The 23,642-nt window shown below is 58.3% G+C and overlaps 1 protein-coding gene across 2 annotated transcripts; it reads right to left on the bottom strand.

Moving 5' to 3' along the window:
• Nucleotides 1-45: 45 nt before the first annotated feature.
• On the bottom strand, nt 46-23,390 carry LONP1 (lon peptidase 1, mitochondrial). 2 transcript variants are annotated; one of them, XM_012435899.2, is made up of 18 exons: nt 22,948-23,390; nt 17,793-17,881; nt 16,751-16,870; nt 15,358-15,589; nt 12,906-12,967; nt 12,264-12,393; nt 11,622-11,705; nt 10,357-10,577; nt 7,717-7,855; nt 6,593-6,771; nt 4,418-4,505; nt 3,945-4,067; nt 3,752-3,868; nt 2,363-2,503; nt 2,118-2,283; nt 1,319-1,536; nt 1,074-1,238; nt 46-423 (listed from the first exon to the last, which is right to left on the bottom strand). In XM_012435899.2, the coding sequence occupies exons 1-18, from the start codon at nt 23,374-23,376 to the stop codon at nt 247-249; spliced, it is 2,880 nt and encodes a 959-aa protein (XP_012291322.2). In that variant the 5' UTR covers nt 23,377-23,390; the 3' UTR covers nt 46-246. The 2 variants fall into 2 exon arrangements, with proteins under 2 accessions (XP_012291322.2, XP_064238100.1); XM_064382030.1 differs by lacking the exon at nt 22,948-23,390 and adding an exon at nt 21,445-22,522.
• Between the last annotated feature and the right edge of the window lie 252 nt (nt 23,391-23,642).

Raw genomic sequence — 23,642 nt, 5'->3', positions numbered from 1 at the left:
CCTGGCCCACCCACCCTTCCTGGGGCAGCAGGCAAGGAGGCCCCATATTGGAAATGACTTTAATGATTAAATAGTTCCTATGCCACACTGATTAAACCAACTGGGGTCCCTGGGATCTGGGCTGCTGGACCGAGCTGCTTGCTTGGTGGCTCCGCTGTGCTGCCAGGCCCTGCTGCGCTCCCTAAAGGGCTCAGTTCGGGCCCAGACGGGGCCTGACATCTGCTGCCTGCAGTCCTGGGGTGACTGTCACCGCTCCACGGCCAGTGCCTCTGCCTGCTCCTCCGGGAAGGCGATGTCGAAGATCTGGCGGTAGTGCTCCACGAAGTGCACCTCCAGGCCCTCGGTGATAAAGCCTGCCAGGTCGCAGAAGTCCTTCTTGTTCTCAGCTGGTAGGACGATGCATGTCACCCCTGCGCGCTTGGCCTGGGGGCAGAGTCAGGATCAGCCCTGCCTGGACCTGGAGGAGGGCCACAGGTGTGTGTCCTCCAGGCAGGGAAGGGCTGCGTGGGGACCGGGAACACAGGGATGCCAACTCGAGGCTCCCAAAAACCACTGGGATCCCTATTTCCCGGGGAAACGGGCTCAAGGCAAAAGCACTGGCCTCTGCTCCAGAAGCCTGCGAGCAGAGCCAGGTCCTCCCCAGCCCGTGACCCAGCAAGTCTGGCCATGCAGGGGGAGCAGTCTGGGGCCCTGGATCAGTGAGCCTCCCAGTTAGCCCTGCCACTTTTATGATCTAGGGAGTGTGTGGCTGGTGTCCAGGTGGTCACAGCCACTTGACCATGCCTACCCTCCTGGCGGAGTCCCCTCAGAATGACCCCAGCAGGCTTCCTAGACACACGGCAGGTTGGTCTGAGGACATGCAGGGCTGGGAGCCAAGAACAAAGCCCAAACCTTGGGCCCATGTCCAGCCCCTCCCTCAGCGCAGCCCCGCTCCCCGCTCCAAACACTACTGGGGAAGCCACAGACAGTGTGGAGGAGACAGCTAGGGTGGTCAGGCCACATGGGCCTGGGTGCAAAGCCTGGGGCTTCCCTGACTGCCCTGCCCGGCGGGCGGTGCCAGCCTGCGTGCTCACCGCGATGGTCTTTTCCTTGATGCCGCCAACAGGCAGGATCTTGCCTGTGAGGGAGACCTCGCCAGTCATGGCCAGGTTCTGCCGCACGGGCCTGCCCATGGCCAGGGACAGCAGGGCCGTGACGATGGTGCAGCCCGCGCTTGGGCCGTCCTTGGGGGTGGCACCCTGCGGGGGAATGTGGGGGGAAGTGGGTCAGCAGGTGGCCAGCTGCCCAGAGGCTGGGTGGGGGCAGGCAGTGCACTGACCTCAGGCACATGCAGGTGGATGTGTGAGGTGACCAGGTACTCGTTGTCGGGGGCGTGCTGCATGAGGAAGGCCCTGGCAAAGGTGTAGGCGATGCGGGCACTCTCCTTCATCACCTCCCCTAGCTGGCCTGTCACCTCCAGACTGCCATCCTTTTCACCCTTGGCATCCTTGTCCTGTGGCCGCCTCAGGGACGTCTCCACAAATAACGTGGAGCCTCCTGGAACGGGTGCAGAGCTGTGAACACAGGAGGCCTCGGGCCCACTCCCGCTCCACCCCCAGCACCCTGTCTGCTCCTGCCCCAGCTCAGCATCTTGGCACCTCTGGGCAGGGGCTGTGTCCCATCATGGGCCAACGAAGGCCTCCGTGTTTGCTGTGTGGCAGGTTCCTGGCTCTGCCTGCCCCATAGCGCAGCTGCTAGCCAGAGAATATGCCCAGGGCTACAAGGACCCCAGCTGCCTTGCCGAGACACACAAGCCCCTCTCCAGTCCCCCTGCCCTCTCACCAACTTTCTGCGTGGTGGCCCCAGGGCCCTCGTCTGGATGAGCTCGTGCTGAGGGACCCGTCGTCCCCACCTGTATGTAAGCCTATCAAGGAGTCACCGAAATCCCTAAGGCCCATGGTGTGCCGCCTTTGTGCTCACAGCCTTCCGCTCTGTCAGCCCTAGAGCCCCCTGGGCTCCCCACACCCCATCCCCCCCCACCCAGAAGCCTTCCAACTGCACCCCTGCACAAGGTGGGACCTGCTTGTTCTCGGGTAGAAATGGGACTGGCTTGGGTCTCCTCCCGCCACCACGCTCACCCATGGCTGTCCAGGCCAGCCCCATGACCACTCCGGGCGGCGTCACGTCGTACATGCGTTCCACGGTGAACATGGGCTTCCCCACAAAGTCCTGCAGGTTCTCGGGTGTCACCTCCACGGACTCAGCCTCGCCGCTCACGATCTTGTAGGCCGACTTCCGCAACACCTGGGTGGGCAAGGCAGCACAATGGGCTCGGGAAGCTGCGCTGGGTGGGCAGGTGCCAGGAGGCAGGGTGGCCACTCACCTTCTCCACCTGCTTCTGCAGGTTGCGGACGCCGCTCTCGCGGCAGTACTGCTTGATGAGCAGCGTCAGCACGTCCGACGACAGCTTGGCCTTGCTCTCGTCCAGGCCACACAGGGCGCGGGCCTGGGGCACCAGGTAACGCTGCAAGGGAAGCTGGCCGTCACAGCTGGGTCTGGAGGGACCTTGCCCACCAGCCAGTCTAGAAGCCAGGGACCCTCGACAGGAGCCAATGCCTCTTGCATGGGCCCCAGACCCTGGCCTGGCACAGGTCTCTGATGGTGAAACCAGGACCTGGGACACCTGGCCCTGCCACCCAGCATGTCCAGAGGCGCTTTGTGCTGTGTCCTCTGCTTGGATCCACGTCCTGTCCCCCAATGGCATCTTAGATGCCACTTCTGCCAGGAAGGCCTCCTGGTGGCCCCTGGGCTGGCCCCATACACAGACCCAGGGCCTGTACGGTAGCTGACTGGTTAGGTGGCTGCTGCCCTCATCACATGAGGGGGACTGGGTTCAGGCGGGGCGGGGGGGGGGGGGAGCTCCAAGGTCACTTGCAGACTCACAGAATTCTTGCTACAGTTCTGAGCTCTGGCAGCAGGGGGAGAGCGTCTGCGAGACAAGGACAGAGCCATGCATACCACTCTACACCTGCCCCTGATGCTGGGGGCACTCCTGGTGCTCTGAGGGATCCCCATGCATGCCCCCTCCTTCCTGTCCCCACGAACTACAGGCCTGCCCCTTGGGAAGTCAGGCTGGGATCTGGGCCCAGCAGTGGGCACGGAAGCCCCCAGGAGACACGGGAAGCTGGGAAGGCCCTGAGGGACGGGACCAGTGCCCAGCACAGGTTGTCAAAGGGCTCCTGGGGAAAAAAGCCCTCTACGGTTTCCCAGAAAGAAAACATCAGAAATACAGGAGCCCTCCACCCCCACAGGAATGGACCTCGCATGCTCCTCAGTGAAACCCCTCCTCCTCCAAGTCTCAACCTCAGGTCACACTGCTTCCGGGCTGCCAGAAACCTTCCCTACAGTCTGGGCCTGGGGTGGGGCAGGGTCCTCCCTGGACTGGACACAGACTTGGCTTCTAAGAAGCGCAGGTGGGGGCCCTGCCCTGGGAGACCAAGTGCGGATGCACTGACAGCTGACGGCTGTGTGGCCTGATGGTGGTGAGCCACCTATCCCCAGATGGCGTGTGGGACGGTCCTGGGCTCTAAAGCCGGAGCCAGCTCCCGCCAGCCCAGCAGCTGTTCCCAGGTGTCCGCCTTGGCCTCATCTGCTCCTCTTGGCCGCAGGTCCTGCCAGTCTCTACCGGGAACGGGAGCTCCTAGAGGCACAGGCTCTGGGGGTCAGCCCCTGCTCCAGGGATGGGGACAGCGGTGGGGAGGGGCTGGCCTACCTCTGCGATGGCCAGCTTCTCCTGGGCCACGTAGCCGGACACGTTGATCATCTCCATGCGGTCCCGCAGTGGCTCAGGGATGGTGTCCGTGACATTGGCTGTGCAGATGAACAGCACCTGGGGGCAGCAGCAAGGTCCTAGGAGACTGGCCTGTCACCCTCCCCCCAGCCCAGGCCCCAGGCAGGGCCCCCACCTTGGACAAGTCCACGGGCACGTCCAGGTAGTGGTCCAGGAAGTTGGCGTTCTGCTCTGGGTCCAGCAGCTCCAGCAGCGCCGACGAAGGGTCCCCCTGGTAGCCCCGGCCGATCTTGTCCACCTGGGGCGGCAGACGACCGGTGGTGCTGGCCACACCGTGCCCCTTACCAGCCCGCCCAGTGGGGAGACCCCAGGGTCAGGGCTGGGGACACCCTGAGTCAGAGCAGCACCCACACCCTGGGCTTTGGACGGGCAGCTTGCTGGGCATGGCTGTGGGCGGGAGGTACCCATCCGTGCCATCAGGGCCAGCATCACGGTGACAGCCCCTGAGGTGACTTGGGGATCCTGGGACCCGGAGGGCTCCAGGCTTCATCTTGCACCCAGCCTTGCCTGGTCAGGGCCGCTGGGGGCTCTGGGTTAGGAAAGCTCAGGGCACCAGGGAGAGCGAGAGGGCGCCCTCTCCACACGCACCTCGTCGATGAGGATCAGGGGGTTCTCCGTCTTGGTCTTCTTCAGACACTGGATGATTTTCCCGGGCATAGCGCCCACGTAGGTCCGCCTGTGGGCACACAGCAGGGTCAGAGTCACTCAGTAGCCCCACTCGGCCATGACAACACCATGCACCCTCCAGGGCCATGGGGTGAGGCCACCTGGACAGCCACAAGATGTGGCCACAGGGGTGCTGGGAATGCAGCCACCAGGCGTGTGGCACCGGCAGGCACACTGGTCACTCACCAGACTTGCCCTGTGCTCAGAAGAACTATTCTGGGGGCACCAATTCACAGCCAGCTCTCAGTGCCATCCCTCAACTGGCACCTCCTACCCATAGTGAAGGCCAGCCTGAGGCCTCCCACCCACAGAAAGGGGGGCTGGGGCCAGCAAGGCACGGGCAGAAGGCCTTCCCACCCACTGAGGGATGGCAGGCGCGCCCGGGCCACGGCCAGCATTGGCTCTCAGGAGGGCTTCCTGCAAGCTCCATGCTCTGCCCCTGAACAGGAGGCCTGGCGTGCGGGGGCCAGTGAGGAAGGCTCTGTATGCAGGATGAAGACAGAGAGGCAGGGATGGAGGGGCTCAGACGCCACTGGGATGTGTGTGCCACTTTAAGCGTGAAGGGGGCAAGGAGTGTCAAGGACAGGCTGAAAGCAACACAAGTGAGGAGGAAGCCATGTGGGGTTCTGGGGGCGTGTTCCAGGTCCAGGACGCAGCCCGTGCAAAGGCCCGAGACAGGACCACGCTTGATGTGCTGCAGAAGAGTGAGGAGGCCGTAAGGCTGGGGGTGGAAGGGAGAGGAGAAGCGGGGAAGGGAAGAAGGGAGGGGGAGGGAAAGCGGAGGAGGTGAGACAGGTCACGCAAGGCCTGCGGGCTGCTGTGTGAGTGCCCTGGAGAGCTGTGGGCAGAGAAGGGTTTTGCTGCCGTCAACAGTGATTCATTTCCCTGCAGTCTGCCATCCTTGTCCTTGGTCAGGAACCCAGAGACGTCAGCACTGACGCCTGCCCGAGCCTGCCCTCCCTGCAGCCCCGATCCCTGGTGACTCCCTCGCAAGGCCGGAGGTGGCTGAGGCTGGTTCAGAACTTGGCCAGGTCTCTCCTCTTGCTGTCGGTGGCCCCTGTCTGCACCTCTGGCCATCCCTGAACCAGGGCCCAGGAGGCCTCAGGACCACCTCAAACCCCGTGCCTAGGAAGGACTGGGTGCCCTCCCCATCCCTTCACCTTCACCCAGCTGCTTCTTGCTGCTCAAACCCCACCCCTTCATCCTCAAGGCCCCCACCCCTCCTGGGCAATCTGGGACCCCCAAAACTGCACTAGCTCCAGCTCCTCCCAACTCCCAGATGGTGAGAGTGGCCGCCCCCTGGGGACTGAACAGGGTGTGGGCCGGCATGCTCTCACCCTCACAGAGGGCGGGCAGACCCAGGAAGGCCTGGGGCCAGAGCTGGGGATGTTTCTAAAGAAGCCAGAAATGTTCACTTTAAACACAGACTCAACTGCACGCCTTGCAAGATGGGAACAGGTGGCGGACTCAGCAGACGCCTCACACTCGGCTCTCACTGGGGATGCAGTTCTGTCTACAGAGGCAGGCGAGGAGGGAAGCCCTAGAAAAGCTGCGCCCGGCTGCCCACCTGAAGAGCCAGGTGGGAAGGCGCTGGACACAGAGAGCTGTGGCCCCTACTCTGGGCCTGAGGCCAGTCGGGAGGAGTGAGTCCACAGAGGCGCCAAGGTTTCTCTGGGTGCACAGCCTGGTCCTCACTCGAGACTCTCTCCTGACTGCCCAAAGACTTCGGGTGGGGCCGACGCCACCCCCAATCCCAGGGCATCAGCCGCCACAGCCCACAAAGACCAGTACCTGCATGGCAAACGTGGGCCTGCAGCTCTGGCCGGGGCGTTGTAAGGACTGAGCTGGAGGTACCGGGGGGTGTCTGCTGAGCGCTGGCCCGGGTGGAGATTCCGCCAGCGCCATTTGAGCGCCTGGAATCAGCCAGGCCTGAAGTCTGCTGCATGCCTGGACTTTTCAGTTACTGCAGCGTGAGGGGAACTGCTTGCTCGAAACCCAGATTGCTCTAACAGACGTTAATGGGTGCCCCAGAGACGATGGAGCCTGGCAGCACAGCAGCGGCGAGCACGTGGGGACGGCCGTCAGCGCCGGGCCTACCTGTGCCCCTTGATCTCAGCCACGTCCGTCATGCCCCCGACACTGAAGCGGAAGTACTCTCGGTTCAGGGCGCGGGCGATTGAGCGGGCAATGCTGGTCTTGCCCACGCCAGGGGGCCCGTAGAAGCAGAGGATCTTTCCCTGGGTGGAGCCTCGGAGCTGGCTGACGGCAATGAACTCCTGTGGACAGAGGCGGGCTCAGTGGGCACGTGGGCTGGGCAGCCCGGGGCCCGGGCATGATTCTCACCACCTGCATGCTGCCTTTCAGACATCTGAGGGCTGAGAAGGGACCAGGATTGTCCGGGAGGCTGAGCAGATCAGAGCTGCCATTGGCCACGGGGAGGGGCAGCCTGTGACAACGGCTCCAACAGGACACCTAGGTGTTAGGAGAGTGTGGCCGCCCGGCAGGGTCAGGCCTGTTCAGCAGCTCCCCACCTCCTAACGGGTTCCTTTCCCCAGGACCCTGAAACCACAAGTGCTCCCCGCTCTCCGCTCCAACCCCAGAGGCAGGGCACCCCCCCGCTCTGCCCCATGCCTCTCGCTTCTGTCATCAGTCGCCGACTCCCACCTGCTGCTTTCTACAGTCTCAGGAGTGACATTTTAACAATTAGTTTCAAATAATTTTCACACAGGGTCTTGCTCTGTCACCCAGGCTTGAGTGTAGTGGCACCATCATAGCTCACTGCAGCCTCAACCTCCCGGGCTCAAATAATCCTCCAACCTCAGCCTCCCAAGTAGCTGGGATTAAACACATGCACCACCACACCTGGCTAATTTTTAAATTTTTTGTAGAGATGGGGTCTCTGTCACCCAGGCTGATGTCCAGTGGCATGATCACAGCTCACTGCAGCCTCAACTTCTGGGCTCGAGTGATCCTCCCACCTCAGCCTCCTGAGAAGCTGGGAGCACAGGCAGCCCCACCACACCCGGCCAATCAGGCATGAGTTCAGGCGGCCTGGGAAATCCTCCAGCCCCCAGGAGCAGGGCAGGATGCTCCCTCCCTGCCCGGATCCCCCCACACCATCCTTATGCCCTGCAGGCCCCCACCAGCACCCCCAGGCCTACCAATTCCCCAGGAGGCTCCTTTGAAATCTCAACCCACAGCAGGCCAGATGCCGGCCTCACCAGGATGCGCTTCTTGACGTCCTCCATGCCGTAGTGGTCCTCCTCCAGCACTGCCTGGGCCCGCGCCAGGTCCAGGTTCTCGTCGCTGTACTTGCCCCAAGGGATGGATGTAAGCCAATCTAAGTAGTTTCGGGTGACGCTGCCACAGGACAGACGAGAGATGCTGAGCGGCGCTCAGGAGCCACCCACACCTCTGCTGTACTTGGCCAGGGCTTGAAACCACATGTGCGGCCGAGCGCGGTCGCTCTCGCCTGTCATCGCAGCTCTTTGTGAGGCCCAGGCAGAAGGATCGCTTGAGCCTCAAGACCAGCCTGAGCAACTCGGCGAGACCATCTCTATAAAACAATTCACAAATTGCCCTGTCTAAAGCACCCAGTGCATCGAGGGGACGGCTGGAGGGCTGCTGCTGCCCCATCAGGAGAGCCGAGACAACACTGGCTTCTGCCTGGGGCTGAGTGAGCAGGACCACAGAGGGGACGAGGCGTGACCCAGGGCAGGTGGGGAAACAGAGGCCAGGTCCGCTGCCAGGATAGTGAGGCTGCAGGAGGGGAGGGCAACTCCATACTGGCCCCGGAGCTGGGAGCCGAGCAGCTGTGAGCAGCAGCCGCTGTGGGCCAGGAACAAGTCAGGGAGGGCTGCGGGGGCACGGGGCAGGATTGGGGAAGAGGAGGAGGATGGCTTCCGAGGAAGGCCAGGTGGCCCCATGAGCAGGCACTGCCAGGGCGTACTGCCACCAGGTTGGCATACGAGACGCACCGGGACAGGCCAGCTGGGCCACACGGATACTGGAGGTGACTTTAGGGACACACAGTCCCTGTGGAAGCGATGTAGGTAGGCATTGACACTTTGCAGAGAATGTTCTGGATGGGGGAGGCAGCTGGTGGCCCGCTGCAGGCATCTTGGTGAGAAGCAGACACTAAGGGCCTGTCCCCTGTGGCTCCCCAGGACCCGAGGACAGAACCCACCTTATAGACTCGCTCAGTTCCTGGGGGAGGGAGCTATTTGCTTCTGCAGGACAAGGCCTGGCCTGAGCAGGTATTTCCACCAGCCCTGAGGGGGACTGAGTTGCTCAATGGGCGACACAAGGACCCCATAACATTGACCTCCTCCATATGAGGTGGCAGCACAGGCCCTCACACAGCAGAAGGGAACCACAGATGGAACTCAGTGAAGGTCCCTGAGATGTATCCTGGGTGACCCAGGGGCCCAGGGTCCTCACGAGAGGTGGTGGGAGGTCAGAGACAGACTGGAAGAGACTGTGCTGGGGCTGTGGAGGAGGAGGAAGGGGCCCGAGCCAAGGGATACAGGTGTCTCCAGAGGCTGGGAAAGGCGGGAGAGACTCCCCCCAGAGCCTCTGGGAGGGATGCACCAGCCCACAGCTGGATCTCAGGGCTCTACCTTGTGTAAGGCGCTAAGCTATGGCCCTGTTGGAGCAGCAGCGGGAGCTCACAGGCCACAGGGGTGCGCTGGGAGAGGAGCCACAGCCTTCGCAGGCAACCAGCACCTCAAAGGGCCCTTGGGAAAGAGACTCCAGCGACCCCCTGACATTTGAAGCCGACTTAGGGTCCTGGCCCAGCAGCCAGGAGGAAAACTCATGCCTTCCCTGTAAGCACTGTCCTAGGGCCTGCCCAGCCTGCCCTGGGGATGTCTCCTGCCTAGAGGCTGCCCTGGTATGGCACGTGGTCCTGGGCTGAAAGGAGCATGCTGTCATGGGAAGCGGCCAGGGTGTTCTGGCCTGGCTGGACGAGGGTACGGCTGAAACGACCTCAGAGGTACCCGAGCCCCTGGAACCTGGGCAGCCACCATGACTGACAGCATGCTCGAAACAGTGGCCCCCGGGAAGGGCATAGTCACTTCCTGGCTGACTCTCAAAGGGAAGCAGAAGCAAGAGGCAGCCTTGGAAAGACAGCCACGGGGACTCCTGGTCCTGCTGAGAAGCCCTGGCTCAGGCTCGGTGCAGCAGCTCATGACTGTAATCCCAGCACACTGGGAGGCCAACGCGGGCACATCACTTGAGGTCAGGACTTCGAGACCAGCCTGGCCAACATGGCGAAACCCTGTCTCTACTAAAAATACAAAAAATAGGCCGGGAGTGGTGGTGGGTGCCTGTAATTCCAGCTACTCAAGTGGCTGAGGCAGGAGAATTGCTTGAACCTGGGAGGTGGTGGGTGCCTGTAATCCCAGCTACTCAAGAGGCTGAGGCAGGAGAATTGCTTGAACCTGGGAGATGGAGGTTGCAGTGAGCCGAGATTGTGCCACTGCACTCCAGCCTGGACTGAGCAAGACGCTATCTCAAAAAAAAAAAAAAAAAAAGAAAGAAAAGGAAAAAAAAAAAGAGGCAGGACTAGCTTAGAACCAGGAGTCCCTGGGTTCAAATCCCTGGCACCACCTAGCAGCTCGGATGCCCTGGACACCAACTCGATAGCCCTGAGCCTGGATTTCCTTGTAAAATGGAGGTGGCGATGACGTGTCCTGCCCAGGGACAGGACTGACGCTCCCCAGGCGCCTCCTGGCCCACCACCAAGCACCTGCCACACAGAAGGTGCCACAGGGCTCTCCTGCCGGGTCCCCTGGCCTGCTCAAGACGGGGGCTGAGGAGGGGTCGCCCTCAGGGCGGGGCCGCCCGGGATGGGTACTCACTTGAACTCCGAGGAGTGGTTGTCCAGCAGGCCCAGCTTGCTGAGCTCCTCGTCCACCACGTCCATCACGTGCTTGGGGACCACAAGCTCCTTCAGCCGCTCCCGGAACTTCTCCTCGATGGCGTCCTTGTCGTCCTTCTCCAGGCCCAGCTCCTTCTTGATGATCTTCAGCTGCTCCTGCAGCAGGTACTTCCGGTGGGTCTGCTTGATCTTCTCTTCCACCTGCGGGGTGAGGCGCCGCCGTCAGGCCTGGGCCTGGGAAGGTGAGGGCATGCATCCCCGGACGAGTGGGGACCCTCTGCTCCCCCAGGACTCAAGAGAAAAGAAATGAAACCCAGGGAACAAAGCCTTTGGTTCCATTTTTCTTTTTGAGATAGGTATTTCCTCTGTTGCCCAAGCTGGAGTGCAATGCTGCCATCATAGCGTCAACCTCCCGGGCTCCAGCAACCCTCTTACCTCAGCCTCCCGAGTAACTAGGACCACAGGCACCGGCCACCACACCTGGCTCTAATTTGAAAACTTTTTGTAGAGATGGGGCTGGGCGTGATGGCTCATGCCCGTAATCCCAGCACTTTGGGAGGCCAAGGCAGGTGGATCACTTGAGCCCAGGAGTTCCAGACCAGCCTGGCCAACATGGTGAAACCCTGTCTCTACTAAAAACACAAAAATCAGCTGGGTGTAGTGGTCACTCGCCTATAATCCCAGCTACTCTGGAGGCTGAGGTGGGAGGATCGCCTGTGCCCCAGAGGTGGAGGCTGTAGTGAGCCGAGATCGCACCACCGCACTCCAGCTTGGGCAGCAGTCGGAGACCCTGTCTCAAAGTCAAAAATTCCGAGAAATGCCACGACCATGAAGTGACTGACCATCAGGCAGACTGTGGTCTGCTGAAATCAGGACGGGGAGCCTCAATGGCTGGGTTCTTAACAAACAGCATCTTCACTTTTCCCAGGCTGGTTCCCAATTTCCAACACTGTCCCCAAGATCACCAAGGCAGAGGAATTCCTCCCTCAACGGAGGGTGGTCCTGACTGCTCCACACTGGGCTCATCACACTGGGACCAGCTTTAAGCTCCTCCGTTCAACGCGGAGAGTTTCACGGCCCAGAATGACAGAGCAGCTGATAGCACGAAGCCCTCAAAACCCAGACAGGCCTTCTCGGCTTGCCCTGGCTGATGCCACTTGTCCCTCCATGTGCTCCAGAGCCTGCCTGATGCCATGTGGCCTGGGAAGGCCCCTAAGAGTGGCTGTGTCCCAGCCCGGGGCTCACCTCCCGCCCCAGGCGCTGCTGCAGCTTGCTCAGTTCAAATTCCTTCTTCAGCAGGGATAGGGCCTTGTACAGCCGCTTGGGAATCTGCCGAGACAGGGAGGACCAAAAGGATGAGCAGAGGGCAGCGTCTGTGCGCGCGGGGCCGGGGTGGGGACAAGGTGCGTCGTGAGATGCTGCCGGTGCGGTGCAGCACCGACAAATCCCGTGCTGGAAATGCATCATACGGACACCTGCGCAAGCCCTCGAGCTGCATGCATGGGGACGCTCTCAGGAGTGCTGCTCACAACAGCAAAAGACTGGTGACCCCCTGAGTACTCGGCCCAGAGGATCCCACCGAACGTGTGGCGGTGACTCCCAACCGAAGGCTCTGAAGCTACCGAAAGGCAATAGCCTGATGGATGTGGACCAAGGCACGCCTGACCGGAAATCATCTCAGAAACAGCCAGGGACACGCAGCGGGGGTGAATGGCACACAGTGGAGGGGTGAGGGCAGCCAGGCATGCGGGAGCCGAGGAGGAGTGGCAGCCACCCGGCATGGGCAGCGCACAGTGGAGGTGGGGGCAGCCAGGTGTGGATGGGGCACAGTGAAGGGGTGGGGCAGCCGGGCACGGCCAGGGCACAGTGGAGGTGGGGGGCACTCACATTGGTCTCCTCCAGGACGTCCTGCAGCTCGTGGGACTCAGCCCCGGTGAGCGCGGCACCCATGTCACTCAGGTAGATGGGGTTGTCCACCACCCGCTGGCCGGCCTGCATCATCTGCAGCACCGACTCCCTGGGGGACAGAGGGAGCTGCCTCGGTGGCCAGGGCCTCACACTCTACTGCACTGCAACCCCCGACCAGGACCCGGTCCTCACGGTCCTTGTCCCCCATAGCTGCGGGCAGGGCCTAGAGGTGCTTGCTGGGAGCTAGGCCTGCTGCTTGGTCCCCAGAGTTCAGGGTGCACCCATCCCAGGCTGGAAACGCAAGCGGCATCCCCCCAGGAGCCATGCAGTGACCTCACCTCAGCAGTCGGCTCCCCGCTCCCCTAGCCGATGCCAGCCACAGCTTCTGGCCTCAGCAGAAGGGGATGAGGAACCTGGTCTGCTGAGTTGTCCCCAGGCCTCCCACCTACCCTCGCCCCAGGGGAAACAGGCTCCTCCATCGCCGCCACTCCTTGGGCCATGAATCCCTGCCCCATGCAAGCTTTCCTCCCAGGAGGACGCTGAGGAAGCCCCCTGCCCCCCAGCTGCAGAAAGAGCAGCAGAGATGCCCCCGCCTGGCCAGCTGCCTGCATGGAGGCCCACCTGTAGAGAGGGTTCAAGGCGATGATGTCCCGGATGGTCTTCACGATCTCTGCAGTCAGGGCCTGCCAAGTAGTGGGGCAGGGTCACTGGGGCCCAACACTGCCCTAGCAGGAGGTGGGGTGGGTGGGAGGCATGGCCCTGGGAGCCCTGCCCGCCTGCTGCTCCAGCAACTCCCCACCCACCTGGCCTGGTCACAGATGGCCTTGGACACCGAGGGGGGCAGCCCAAACTCACCAGTCCCAGGGACACAGGACCAAGAGAGTAAAAACTAAAACCAAACCCTGTCTCCTTACTCCTCAGAGCCTTGTCCTTAGGACAAGCTGTCTCGGAGGAAGAAAACACACTGTTTTCTTTCCTTTGTTATTTTTTAAGAGAGAGAGTCCTGCTCTGTCACCCAGGCTGGAGAACAGTGGTGCGCTTCATGACTTAATGCAGCCTTGAGCTCTTGGGCTCAAGCGATCCTCCCCCCGCTATGTTCTGGAGCAGCTGGGACCACAGGCACGAATAACGACGCCTGCCTACAACCAAGTTTTAATCACGTGGTCTCAGCTGGGCGCAGTGCTCACACCTGTAACACCAGCACTTTGGGAGGCCGAGGCGGGAGGATCACTTGAGGCCAGGAGGTTGAGACCAGCCTGGCCAACATGGTGAAACCTCGTCTCTGCTAAAAATACAGAAAAAAATTAGCTGGGCACGGTGGTGGGTGCCTGTAATCCCAGCTACTGAGGAGACTGAGGCAGGAGAATGGCTTGAACCCAGGAGGCAAAGGTTGCAGTGAGCCGAGATCGTGCCACTGCACTCCAGCCTGAGTGACAGGGCAAGACTCTGTCTCCAAAAAGAATAAAACGTCATCACCTCGTCTCTAGTCTTTGAACTGTCTGAGCTGACCCTGGCAGAAGGCACAAGAACAGGCCCGCTGGAGGTCCGGAGCACTTGCTTTAAGAACAAGCTCGCTGCCCCTCAGGGGTCTAGCTAATTCCAATCACATGTGTAAGTCAAGCCAGTCTTCTCCCACTGATTCTCACAGGGAACTCGAGCCCTGCGCTGCCTGGGACAGTATAGCCACTGTGGCTGGCTGAATTTTTTAACTGTAATTTTTAGTTAGAGGGTCTCACTCTGTTGCCGAGGCTGGACTGCAGTGATGCGATCACAGCCCACTGCAGCCTCAACTTCCTGGGCTTAAGTGATCCTCACACAGGCTGGACCACAGGTGTGTGCCACCACACTAAGCTGATTTTATTTTTTTTGTAGACACAGGAGTTTCAATATTGCCCTGACTGGTCTTGAACTCCTGGGCACAAATGATCCTCCTTTCCAGGCCTCCAAAAGTGCCGAGATGACAGGCATGAGCCACTGCACCCGGCCACTGAAATGTTCCATTCTGTTCCTTGGTCACAGCGGCTATATGTGCTCAATACTCGCAGGTGGCCGGGCGCGGTGGCTCACGCCTATAATCCAGCATTTCGGGAGGCTGAGGTGGGCAGATCACCTGAGGTCAGTAGTTTGAGACTAGCCTGGCCCACATGGTGAAATCTCATCTCTACTAAAAATACAAAAATTAGCTGAGCGTGGTGGCATGTGCCTGTAATCCCAGCCACCTAGGAGGCTGAGGCACAAGAATCACTTGAACCTGGGAGATCGAGGTTGCCATGAGCTGAGGTTGCGTCACTGCACTCCATCCTGGGTGACAGAGCCAGATTCTGTCTTTAAAAAAAAAAAAAAAAAAAAAAAAATTCACGGGCGAGTAAGGCAAGGTAACAGTGCTGACCTCAAGAAGCCACGTGGGCCTGCGGACAGGACCGTTCACCCCTCCCAGTGCCTGTGGCAGACATCGCCAGTTGCTCACAGCACTTTCTCCCCAGGCTCTGCAGCAGCCTGGGGAGGAGGCCGATGATGCCAGGCACACAGGTAAGGAGCTGACATGTTTCGGGGCTTTGGTTGGCTGTGCCGATCACCCCTATGGCGGGAGGGCAGGTGGCACCGCCAGAAGCCTGCCCATCTCGGAAGCTGACTCCTTGTGCCACCAGGCAGGCAGGATGGCCCTAGGCTAGGGATCGGGGTGGCCAAAAGGCTGTTTCCTGTCCCGCAACCACAGGTCCCAGCTTCCCCTCCCCGACCTCCCAGGCCTGGTGGGATGGAGCTGGGGCTGGAAGGTGTTTTGGTAACTGCAGGAGGCTTTGCACAGGAGACACGGGCTGGGGCTGGGGCTGGGGCTGGTTTCCAACCCTGCCTCCTTCCCGAGCAGCTACAGGCCCCAGTGAATTTCCTGTGCCTCTCCCATCCCACTGTCTTCCAAACACCTCTGGGAGGAAAAGCGCCCTCTCTGTTCCCTTAGAATTAAGTTCCAGACAGGCCAGACACTTCCTGAGGGACTCCAGGTGGGAGACGACTCTTCCCGGAGAGGCCTCGGTAACAGCTCAAGGGAGCCGTCCCACGTGACGCCTGGACTCACTTTCACCTCCTCCGTGACCTGGAAGTCCTCGTGGACGACGTTCTCCACCTCCACCATGAGCACCTCGCCCGGGAGCTCGGTGGCAGGCTCCATCGCCAGCTCGGCCGGGTGCCTGGTGCCCAGCTCGTCCTCCACCTCCTTCCTGCTCCGCTTCGACTTCCTGCGGGGCTTGTGCTTGTTCTCCGCCTCTGGCTCCTCGGGCTCCACCTCCAGCTGTCTGCTGATATGAACCCTGATGCAGGAGCAAAGCCGGCGTGAAGCCACTGAGGCTGGAGCCACCTTGGCCACGGCCGAGGCCTCCCCGGCGGCACAGGTGGTCGAAGGGTCCCGCTGAGCCCAGGCCCCTGGAGCCACAGGGTGGCCACAGGGTCCCCAGGCTGCAGACTGAGCCGCTTTCTCGGAGCCTCCCAAACAGTGTCCTCTCCGCCTCTTAGGCTCCAGCCAGATTCAGGCAACCGCTTCGTCCCACACCAATGCCTCTCTGTCCCCATCCTAAGTATTGTGGATATGCTGCAGTGACAAGCCCCAGGGCCTCCTGTCCCAAACAGTGGCAGCCTGGCCAAGCACAGGCTGGGCTCTGAGACTCTGCCTGCCCTGCTCTGCACCCTGCCCTCATCTCACCGTGGCTCCTTCCTGTCATTCATGTCTCAGTCTGAAGGACACCATCACAAAGACTGTTCCCGAGCACTTCACGGAGATGCCCACCCACCTCCACCTTCACCTCTCATGCTGTCTGCATCTCTCCCCAGAGCACCAGGCACCACCTGAACTTAGGGTCTGGCTCTGTTGCCCAGGCTACAGTGCGGTGGTGGGATCATAGCTCACTGCAGGCTCGACCTCCTGGGCTCAAGCAATCCTCCTGCCCCAGCCTCCCAAGTCGCTGGGACCACAGGCACATGCCATCATGCCTAATCTTTTATTATTTTTTTGTAGAAACAGGGTCTTGCTGTGTTGCCCAGGCTGGTCTCAAACTCCTGGACTCAAGCGATCCTCCCAGCTCAGCCTCCTGCGTAGCTGGAGCCTCAGGCATAAGCCGCCACATCCAGCTAATTTTTCTATTTTTTTTTTTATATATGGGATCTCACTATGTTGCCCGGCTGGACTCAAACTCCTGGGCTCAAGCAATCAATTGACTTGACATCCCAAAGTGCTGGGATTCCAGCCATGACCACCGTGCCCGGCCCTGCAGCGCACCCCTTTCTAAGACAGGAGGGGTCCATAGGTGACACGTCTCACTCCTGCCCCCAGCTCTGGCCTCAGTGCTAGTGAGAAAGGTGCAGGGCAGATGGACAGGGCAGGCTGCCACTGAGGCCTGGGCACTCCAGCTGCTCTTCCCGCCGGCCTCCTGCGTGCTGCCCTGCCCTCCCCCTCCAACGCCCCGCCAGCCACCCACCTTCTATGTCCCATGACGATCATGCGCAGCTTGTCTCCAAGGTCCTGCATTTCATGGATCTGCGCAAACGTCCCCGTGTGATAGATTTCATCCAGGTTCTCCACCACGTCTGACTCATTGCTGTAGGAGATAAGCAAAGAGGGGTGTTGGAACACGAGCCTGCAGGCTCAGCAGGACATCCCTGGCTGAGAGGGAGGAGGGAGAGAAAAGAAACACCCCTACCAAGTGCTACTGAAACCCACAAGCGGCCTCCTGGGCTCCTGGAGGAGCTCCAGAGCCTAGAGGAGCTTCTGCCTGGTCCAGGCTGCACCCAGTGGTCACAGCACTGGGTGGGTGGCTCCTTGCTAAGTCAGCCATGAGGATGGGTCTAGATGGGACTCTGATTCTCTATGCCCCTATCACAAAGCCCGCTTGGAATGCATGCATGGAACTCATTTCTTTGAGACAGAGTTTCGCTTTTGTTGCCCAGGCTGGAGTGCAATGGTGGGATCTTGGCTGACTGCACCCTCCACCTCCCAGGTTCAAGCGATTCTCCTGCCTCAGCCTCCCAAGTAGCTGGGATTACAGGCGCCTGCCACCACACCTGGCTATTTTTTTTGTATTTTCAGTAGAGATGGGGTTTCACCATGTTGGCTAGGCTGGTCTCAAACTCCTGACCTCAGCTGACCCACCCGCCTCGGCCTCCCAAAGTGCTTGAAGTACAGGCGCGAGCCACTGCACCTGGCCCACAAAACTCATTTCTACATGGAGCCACAATGTCCGACTGGCTAGCTCAGCTTTCGGGCAGCCTCATGGTGCATTTCACTGCTAAGATACCCGAAGTTAATTTCCCCGTCTGAATACGGGAAGTGGAAGTTTAGCGCTAAAGCCGAGTGCTCCACCCAGGCTGAGGAGGTAGGCTGCCTGGTTCCTGGCCTTTACTCTGGAGGTCCTCTCTAGTTCTCTTTGGGTCAAGGGTCAAAGGTACAAAGTCAGGGCAGACCTGGGAGCTGGACTCTAGGGCAACCTCAACAAGGGAAGGAAGGAAAAATCACACACTTACTTGTCATCTCTCTTTAGAAAGACGCCGACATAAGGCTGCGCAAGACGAACTTTCCTCCTTAGCAGCTCAACCAACTTCTTATTTTTAACCTAGCATGACAATGACCGCAAAGTGAAACGCAGGGTAGGGTTGTTTTTTTTTCTGAGACAGAGTCTCATTCTGTTGCTCAGGACGGAGTGCAGTAGCGTGATCTCAGCTCACTGCAACCTCCACCCCCACTGGGTTCCAGGAATTCTCCTGCCTCAGCCTCCCAAATAGCTGGGATTACAGGTATGCACCACCACACCTAGCTAATTTTTATATTTTTAGTAGAGATAGAGTTTCACCATGTTGGCCAGGTTGATCTTGAAGTCCCGACCTCAGGTGATTCTCCCACCTCAGCCTCCCAAAGTGCTGGGATTATAGGCGTGAGCCACCATGCCCAGCTGAGGGTAGCTTTTCTAGCTGACATTTTTGGACAGCAGCTCTTATGTTGTTTAGATTATTCTCTGAGGACGTGCAAAGCAGATTCAGGATACTAATCAACACAGTCTGGGAACCCCTAAACAAACAAACGGGGCTGGGGGCCGGGGCTGTGCTGCTGAATAGTGAGGCGGAACTGAATAGTGAGGCGGAACTGACTGTGAGGTGGAACTGAATAGTGAGGCGGAACTGACTGTGAGGCGGAACTGACTGTGAATAGTGAGGCGGAACTGACTGTGCGGCGGAACTGAATAGTGAGGCGGAACTGACTGTGAGGTGGAACTGAATAGTGAGGCGGAACTGACTAGCTGCATTTCTTAGTGCTTCTCCTGCTTCCCAAAGTAAATTCAAAGTAGATGAATGGCCAGAACCAAGAAATTGACTTAATATCTGGCTTCAAAAGGGATTTCCATGACAAAATGGCTTGGTTTGAAAATCAAAACCATTCTGCCTTTATTAATATCAGAATAAACATAAATAATTCAAATGGGGCCCACCCCAGAGGTTGATAACTTCCTCCAACTTTTTTTTTTTTTTGAGACTGAGTTTCACTCTTGTTGCCCAGGCTGGAGTGCAATGGCGGATTCTCAGCTCAGCGCAACCTCCACCTCCTGGGTTCAAGCAATTCTCCTGTCTCAGCCTCCCAAGTAGCTGGGATTACAAGCATGCCCCACCACGTCCGGCTAATTTTTTGTATTTTTAGTAGAGACAGGGTTTCACCATGTTGGTCAGGATGGTCTGGATCTCTTGACCTCGTGATCCACCCGCCTTGGCCTCCCAAAGTGTTGGGATTACAGGCGTGAGCCACTGTGCCCAGCCCCAACTTTTTTTAGAAACAGTTTCACTCTGCCGCCCAGGTTGGAGTGCAGTGGTACAATCTCAGCTAACTGCAACCTCCACCTCCTGGGTTCAAGAGATTCTCCTGCCTCAGCCTCATGAGTAGCTGGGATTACAAGCACATGCCACCACACATGCTAACTTTTGTATTATCAGTAAAGACAGAGTTTCGCCATGTTGGCCACCAGGCTGGTGGTCTTGAACTCCTGACCTCAGGTGATCTGCCCACCTTGGCCTCCCAAAGTGCTGGTATTACAGGCCTGAGTCACCGCTCCCAGGCCCTCCAAGTTTCACTGAAAATTCCTCATCACATCATGTGCTGTTCATTTATGATCAAGACCCCCAGGATCTCACAGCACATTCTCAATGGCAACGCAATGGCAGGCTCAGGGCTAATGATGTCTTCTACAAGCATTTGAAGGAGCAAGGAGCTCACCCTATTTCTTTCAAGCTGTTGTTAATTCACAGGACAGACCCTGATTAAAGGTAATGGCTTGCCAGGTGCGGTGGCTCACAGCTGCAATCCTAGCACTTTGGGAGGCTGAGGGAGGAGGATTGCTTGAGCTCAGGAGTCTTAGACCAGCCTGGGTAACATGGCAAGACTCCATCTCTATTTTCTTTTTGAAATTTTCCATCTTTATCATATAATAAAGAAGTAAATACATATACACACCCATACAAAGGTAATGGCCCTCAAACTTCTGTGGGCATCAGGATGACACAAATAATTTTTAAAAGCTCACTGCTGGCTGGGCATGGTGGCTCACACCTGTAATCCCAGCACATTGGGAGGCCGAGGCGGGAGGATCACGCCGAGGTGTGAGGTCGGGAGTTCAAGACCAGCCTGACCAACATGGGGAAACCCCTTCCCTACTAAAAATACAAAAAATTAGCTGGGCATGGTGGCCCATGCCTGTAATCCCAGCTGCTCAGGAGGCTGAGGTAGGAGAATTGCTTGAACCCAGGAGGCAGAGGTTGCGGTGAGCCAAGATCACACCTTTGCACTCCAGCCTGAGCAACAAGAATGCAACTTGATCTGGAGGGAAAAAAAAAAAAGCAGCAGCTCCCAGCTGGGCCCCACTCTTGGAGTTTCTGATTCCCTTCTAGGACGGGCCCAAAAATCTGCATTTCAAACAAACAGCATCACATGATGCTGACGCTGCTGGTCAACCACCCACTTTGAAAGCCAGGGTTTTGATTCATTCCCTAACAGGGGCTCTTTACTTGCGGTCCAGAAGTTCCTGACACTATAGATGCTTTTTTTTTTTCTGGGAAGAAAGTCGATAACATCTGACAGGAGGGTATGTGACCCACCAAAAATTAAGAGCCACTGTTCTATACTCAGAGGTCGCTAATGAGGAGAGAAGCTTCTAGAGCAAGTGGGCCACATAGTCAAGCACAAACTACAGAGTAAATCAAGCTTTGCTAACAATTCCAGAAACATTTATTGGGTCCCAAAGAAGATGCCCCCCAATTCCTTGTCTGCCAACAGCTGACAGCTGCATTCTCGGCACCTGCCTCCTGGCCCTGGCAGGATCCATTTTTGTGACTTACAACGCATCATCAACCAGAAACACAATGAGAACCACCTGCCAGTCTCCCAAATAACATCCGCAGCCACTCATTTAATGCTCTGGGCTAGCACCACGTGGGCGGACTGAACTCTCAGAAGAATCGTCTCTGCTCAGGTGCTGGGAGCGACAGACATCTGTTGCTTTGCAGAGCTGAGGGGACTAGACCTGATGACACCATCCTGGGCCCAGAAACCTGGGAGGGTAAAGAGAACTGCTAGAGGTGAAGTCAAGGATGGGAAAAAGGCGTCTGGGACAGGGTCCTGAAATGTCAGAAGTGCACCAAAGAGGAAACAGCACCACGTGATTACTGAGGCAGGGCCTCAGTTTGTTGCCCATGCTGGAGTGCAGTGGCGACGCCGTGGCTCACCGCAGCCTTGATCTCCCAGTTTCAAGTAATCCTGCCTCAGCCTTCAGAGGAGCTGGGATGACAGGTTCACTCCACTGTGCCCAGCCTTTTTATTTTTATTTTTGGTAGAAACAGGATCTCACTACGTGGACCCAGGCTGGTCTCAAATTATCCTCCCACCTCAGCTTCCCAAAGTGCTGGGATTTACACCTGTGAGACACAGTGGCCAGCCCACGTGGCCTCATTTAACTCCCACAACTAATAAGATGCTAATACATCCATGTCACCGATGAGAAGATGGAAGCCAAAGGAGTAACTTGCTGAAGGTTACGGAGCCGGACAGGACCCCACAGAATCTTGCTCTGGGGCCTGCATCAGTAACTACTACTTAACAACAAGGAAAGTCCTTGGGGCCAGGCAAGTTGGCTCATACCTGCAATTTCAGCACTTTGGAAGGCTGAGGCGGGTTGATCACTTGTGGTCAGGAGTTCAGGACCAGCCTGGGCAACATGATGAAACCCTGTCTCTTCTAAAAATAGAAAAATTAGCCGGGCATGGTGGCGGGTGCCTGTAATACCAGCTATTCAGGGGGCTGAGACAGGGGAATAACTTGAACCCAGGAGGTGGAGGTTGCAGGGAGCTGAGATAGAGGTGCTGCTCTCCAGTCTAGTGACAGAGTGCAACTCTGTATCAAAAAAAAAAAGAAAACAGGAAAGGCATTGGAGGGGTCGTTCAGACACACAAACTAGCAGTGTGGGAGAGCCCTCTCTGTCCCTCTGGCTGTTGTCCCTCTGAAATGGCTTTTCCCTTCCCCAATAGATCCTTGAGATTTGTTTAGCAGAGGCTGACTCACTGTATGACCTTGCTCTGATAGTTAACAGATAACCTTCCCATAGATCCCAGTTTCCACATCAGTATTTTTTGGGGGGGGGGAAGGGGAGCTGGGGGAGAAGGTATTTGGGGCCTCCCTACTCTACAAGCTCAAGTTCCTTACACTTACTGCTTTCTATTACATCATTCTGCTCCCTCCCCACCCCCAAGGCTCCTACTCTGAAATGATGTAATTTCTACCACGGAAAGATAAGTTTCTTAGGCCGGGGACTGTATGACTTGTTCATTACAGTATTCTCAGCACGTGTTACGTGGTAGAAGGTCAAGAACACTCTGAACGAATAACGTCCTCTTCCCACCCTCCTAAGCCTCCAGTTCCATCCATTCTCTATTATTTCCCGTAATAATTACTGCCTTCTAATACAACATAGTTGCTAATCATCTTTACTGCCCATCTCATCCTGCCAGGATGTAAGCTCCAAGGCAGTTTACTTTTTAAGAGACAGGGTCTCGCCATGTTGACAAGCTAGACTCCAGGGTTCAAGCAATCCTCCCGCCTCGGCCGCCGGAGTAACTGGGACTACAGCGCGCGCCACCATGCCCAGCTTCAAAGGCAGAAATTTTTGTCTGCCTCGTTCACTACCATATCCCCAGCACCTAGAACACTCTCTGGCAAATAAGCAGTCAAGAAGTATTTAAGAATGAATTCTGATCCCATTGGGGCTCGTAACCCGACGGCACAGCGCCTGGGGAGAGGAAGCGTTACAAAACTTGTGTGCCAAGTAAGCAGAAAACTAACGGCGCTATAACACTACTCTGGTCTCTCCGGATCCCGGATTTCTATGACCGGGACTCTAAGTGGATAATCCTAGGCTCACTGGGTTCAACTCCTTTCATCAAACGGATCCTAAGAGATCCGAAAGGAAGAGGACTTTACCTCAAGGTCCCCAAGCTAGTGGTGAGCAGACAAGGATTCTAACTGCAGCCTCTGAGAAACTCATGTCTGAAAAAGCTGCGAAGCACGAGGGCGCTAAAGTGATCCCAAGTTTCAGCCCGCTGCTTGCAGACGTGTGAAACCTGAGGCCGAGGCGGGGACTCCCATTACCTCAATAATCTTGATAAAGCGCGGGAACACCGGGTTGCGGGTGATGGCAATGAGCGGCAGGTGCGGGAACACATCGGGAATCGTCATGGGCGTGAGCGCCGTAATGACCGGGCCTTCCCCGCCGCCTGCGCTGCCCCCCGTACCCCCAGCTCCTTCCTCCGCGCCGCCCTCGGAGGCGTCGTCTTCCCCCGAGAAAGAGCCTCCACCACGGTTGTTCGCTTCCCAAAGTCCCCGCCACTGGCCCCCAATTGCCGGGCCTCGGCCCCACAGAGTCCAAGAAGGAGAGGCGTCGCAAGCCCGCCGGCCTCGGAGCAACCACGCTCCAGCTGCCGTGGGGACCCGCCCACCGGCGGCAGCCAGTATCGGCCGCCGCAGCGCCCAGCACCGCGCAGCGCCCCACAATCGCACGTAGCCTGTGCCCGCCGCCATAACCCTGCCATACTGGCTGCGCCCACAACTCACGTCATTTCCGCTCGCCATGTAGCGCACGTGACGCCCGGCGCGTGCCTCGGCACTTGATGGGGGCGTGGCCCGAAGTAGTCACTTCAGGGGGCGGGGCCTACGCGGAGGAAGGGAGCGGAATTCGACCGTCAGCATGTCCGCTGCCTCTTCCGGTTTCCGATCTTAGGCGTTCAAAGGCCTTTACGGTCACGTGGAAGGTTGTGGGCACGCGCCAGCACCCATACAGAAAATTG

This window comes from Aotus nancymaae, unplaced genomic scaffold, assembly GCF_030222135.1.
Source record: "Aotus nancymaae isolate 86718 unplaced genomic scaffold, 86718_ANA_hifiasm-v0.15.2.pri h1tg000028l, whole genome shotgun sequence".
Lineage (NCBI taxonomy): Eukaryota > Metazoa > Chordata > Mammalia > Primates > Aotidae > Aotus > Aotus nancymaae.
This window is presented reverse-complemented; position numbering and strand designations above follow the sequence as displayed.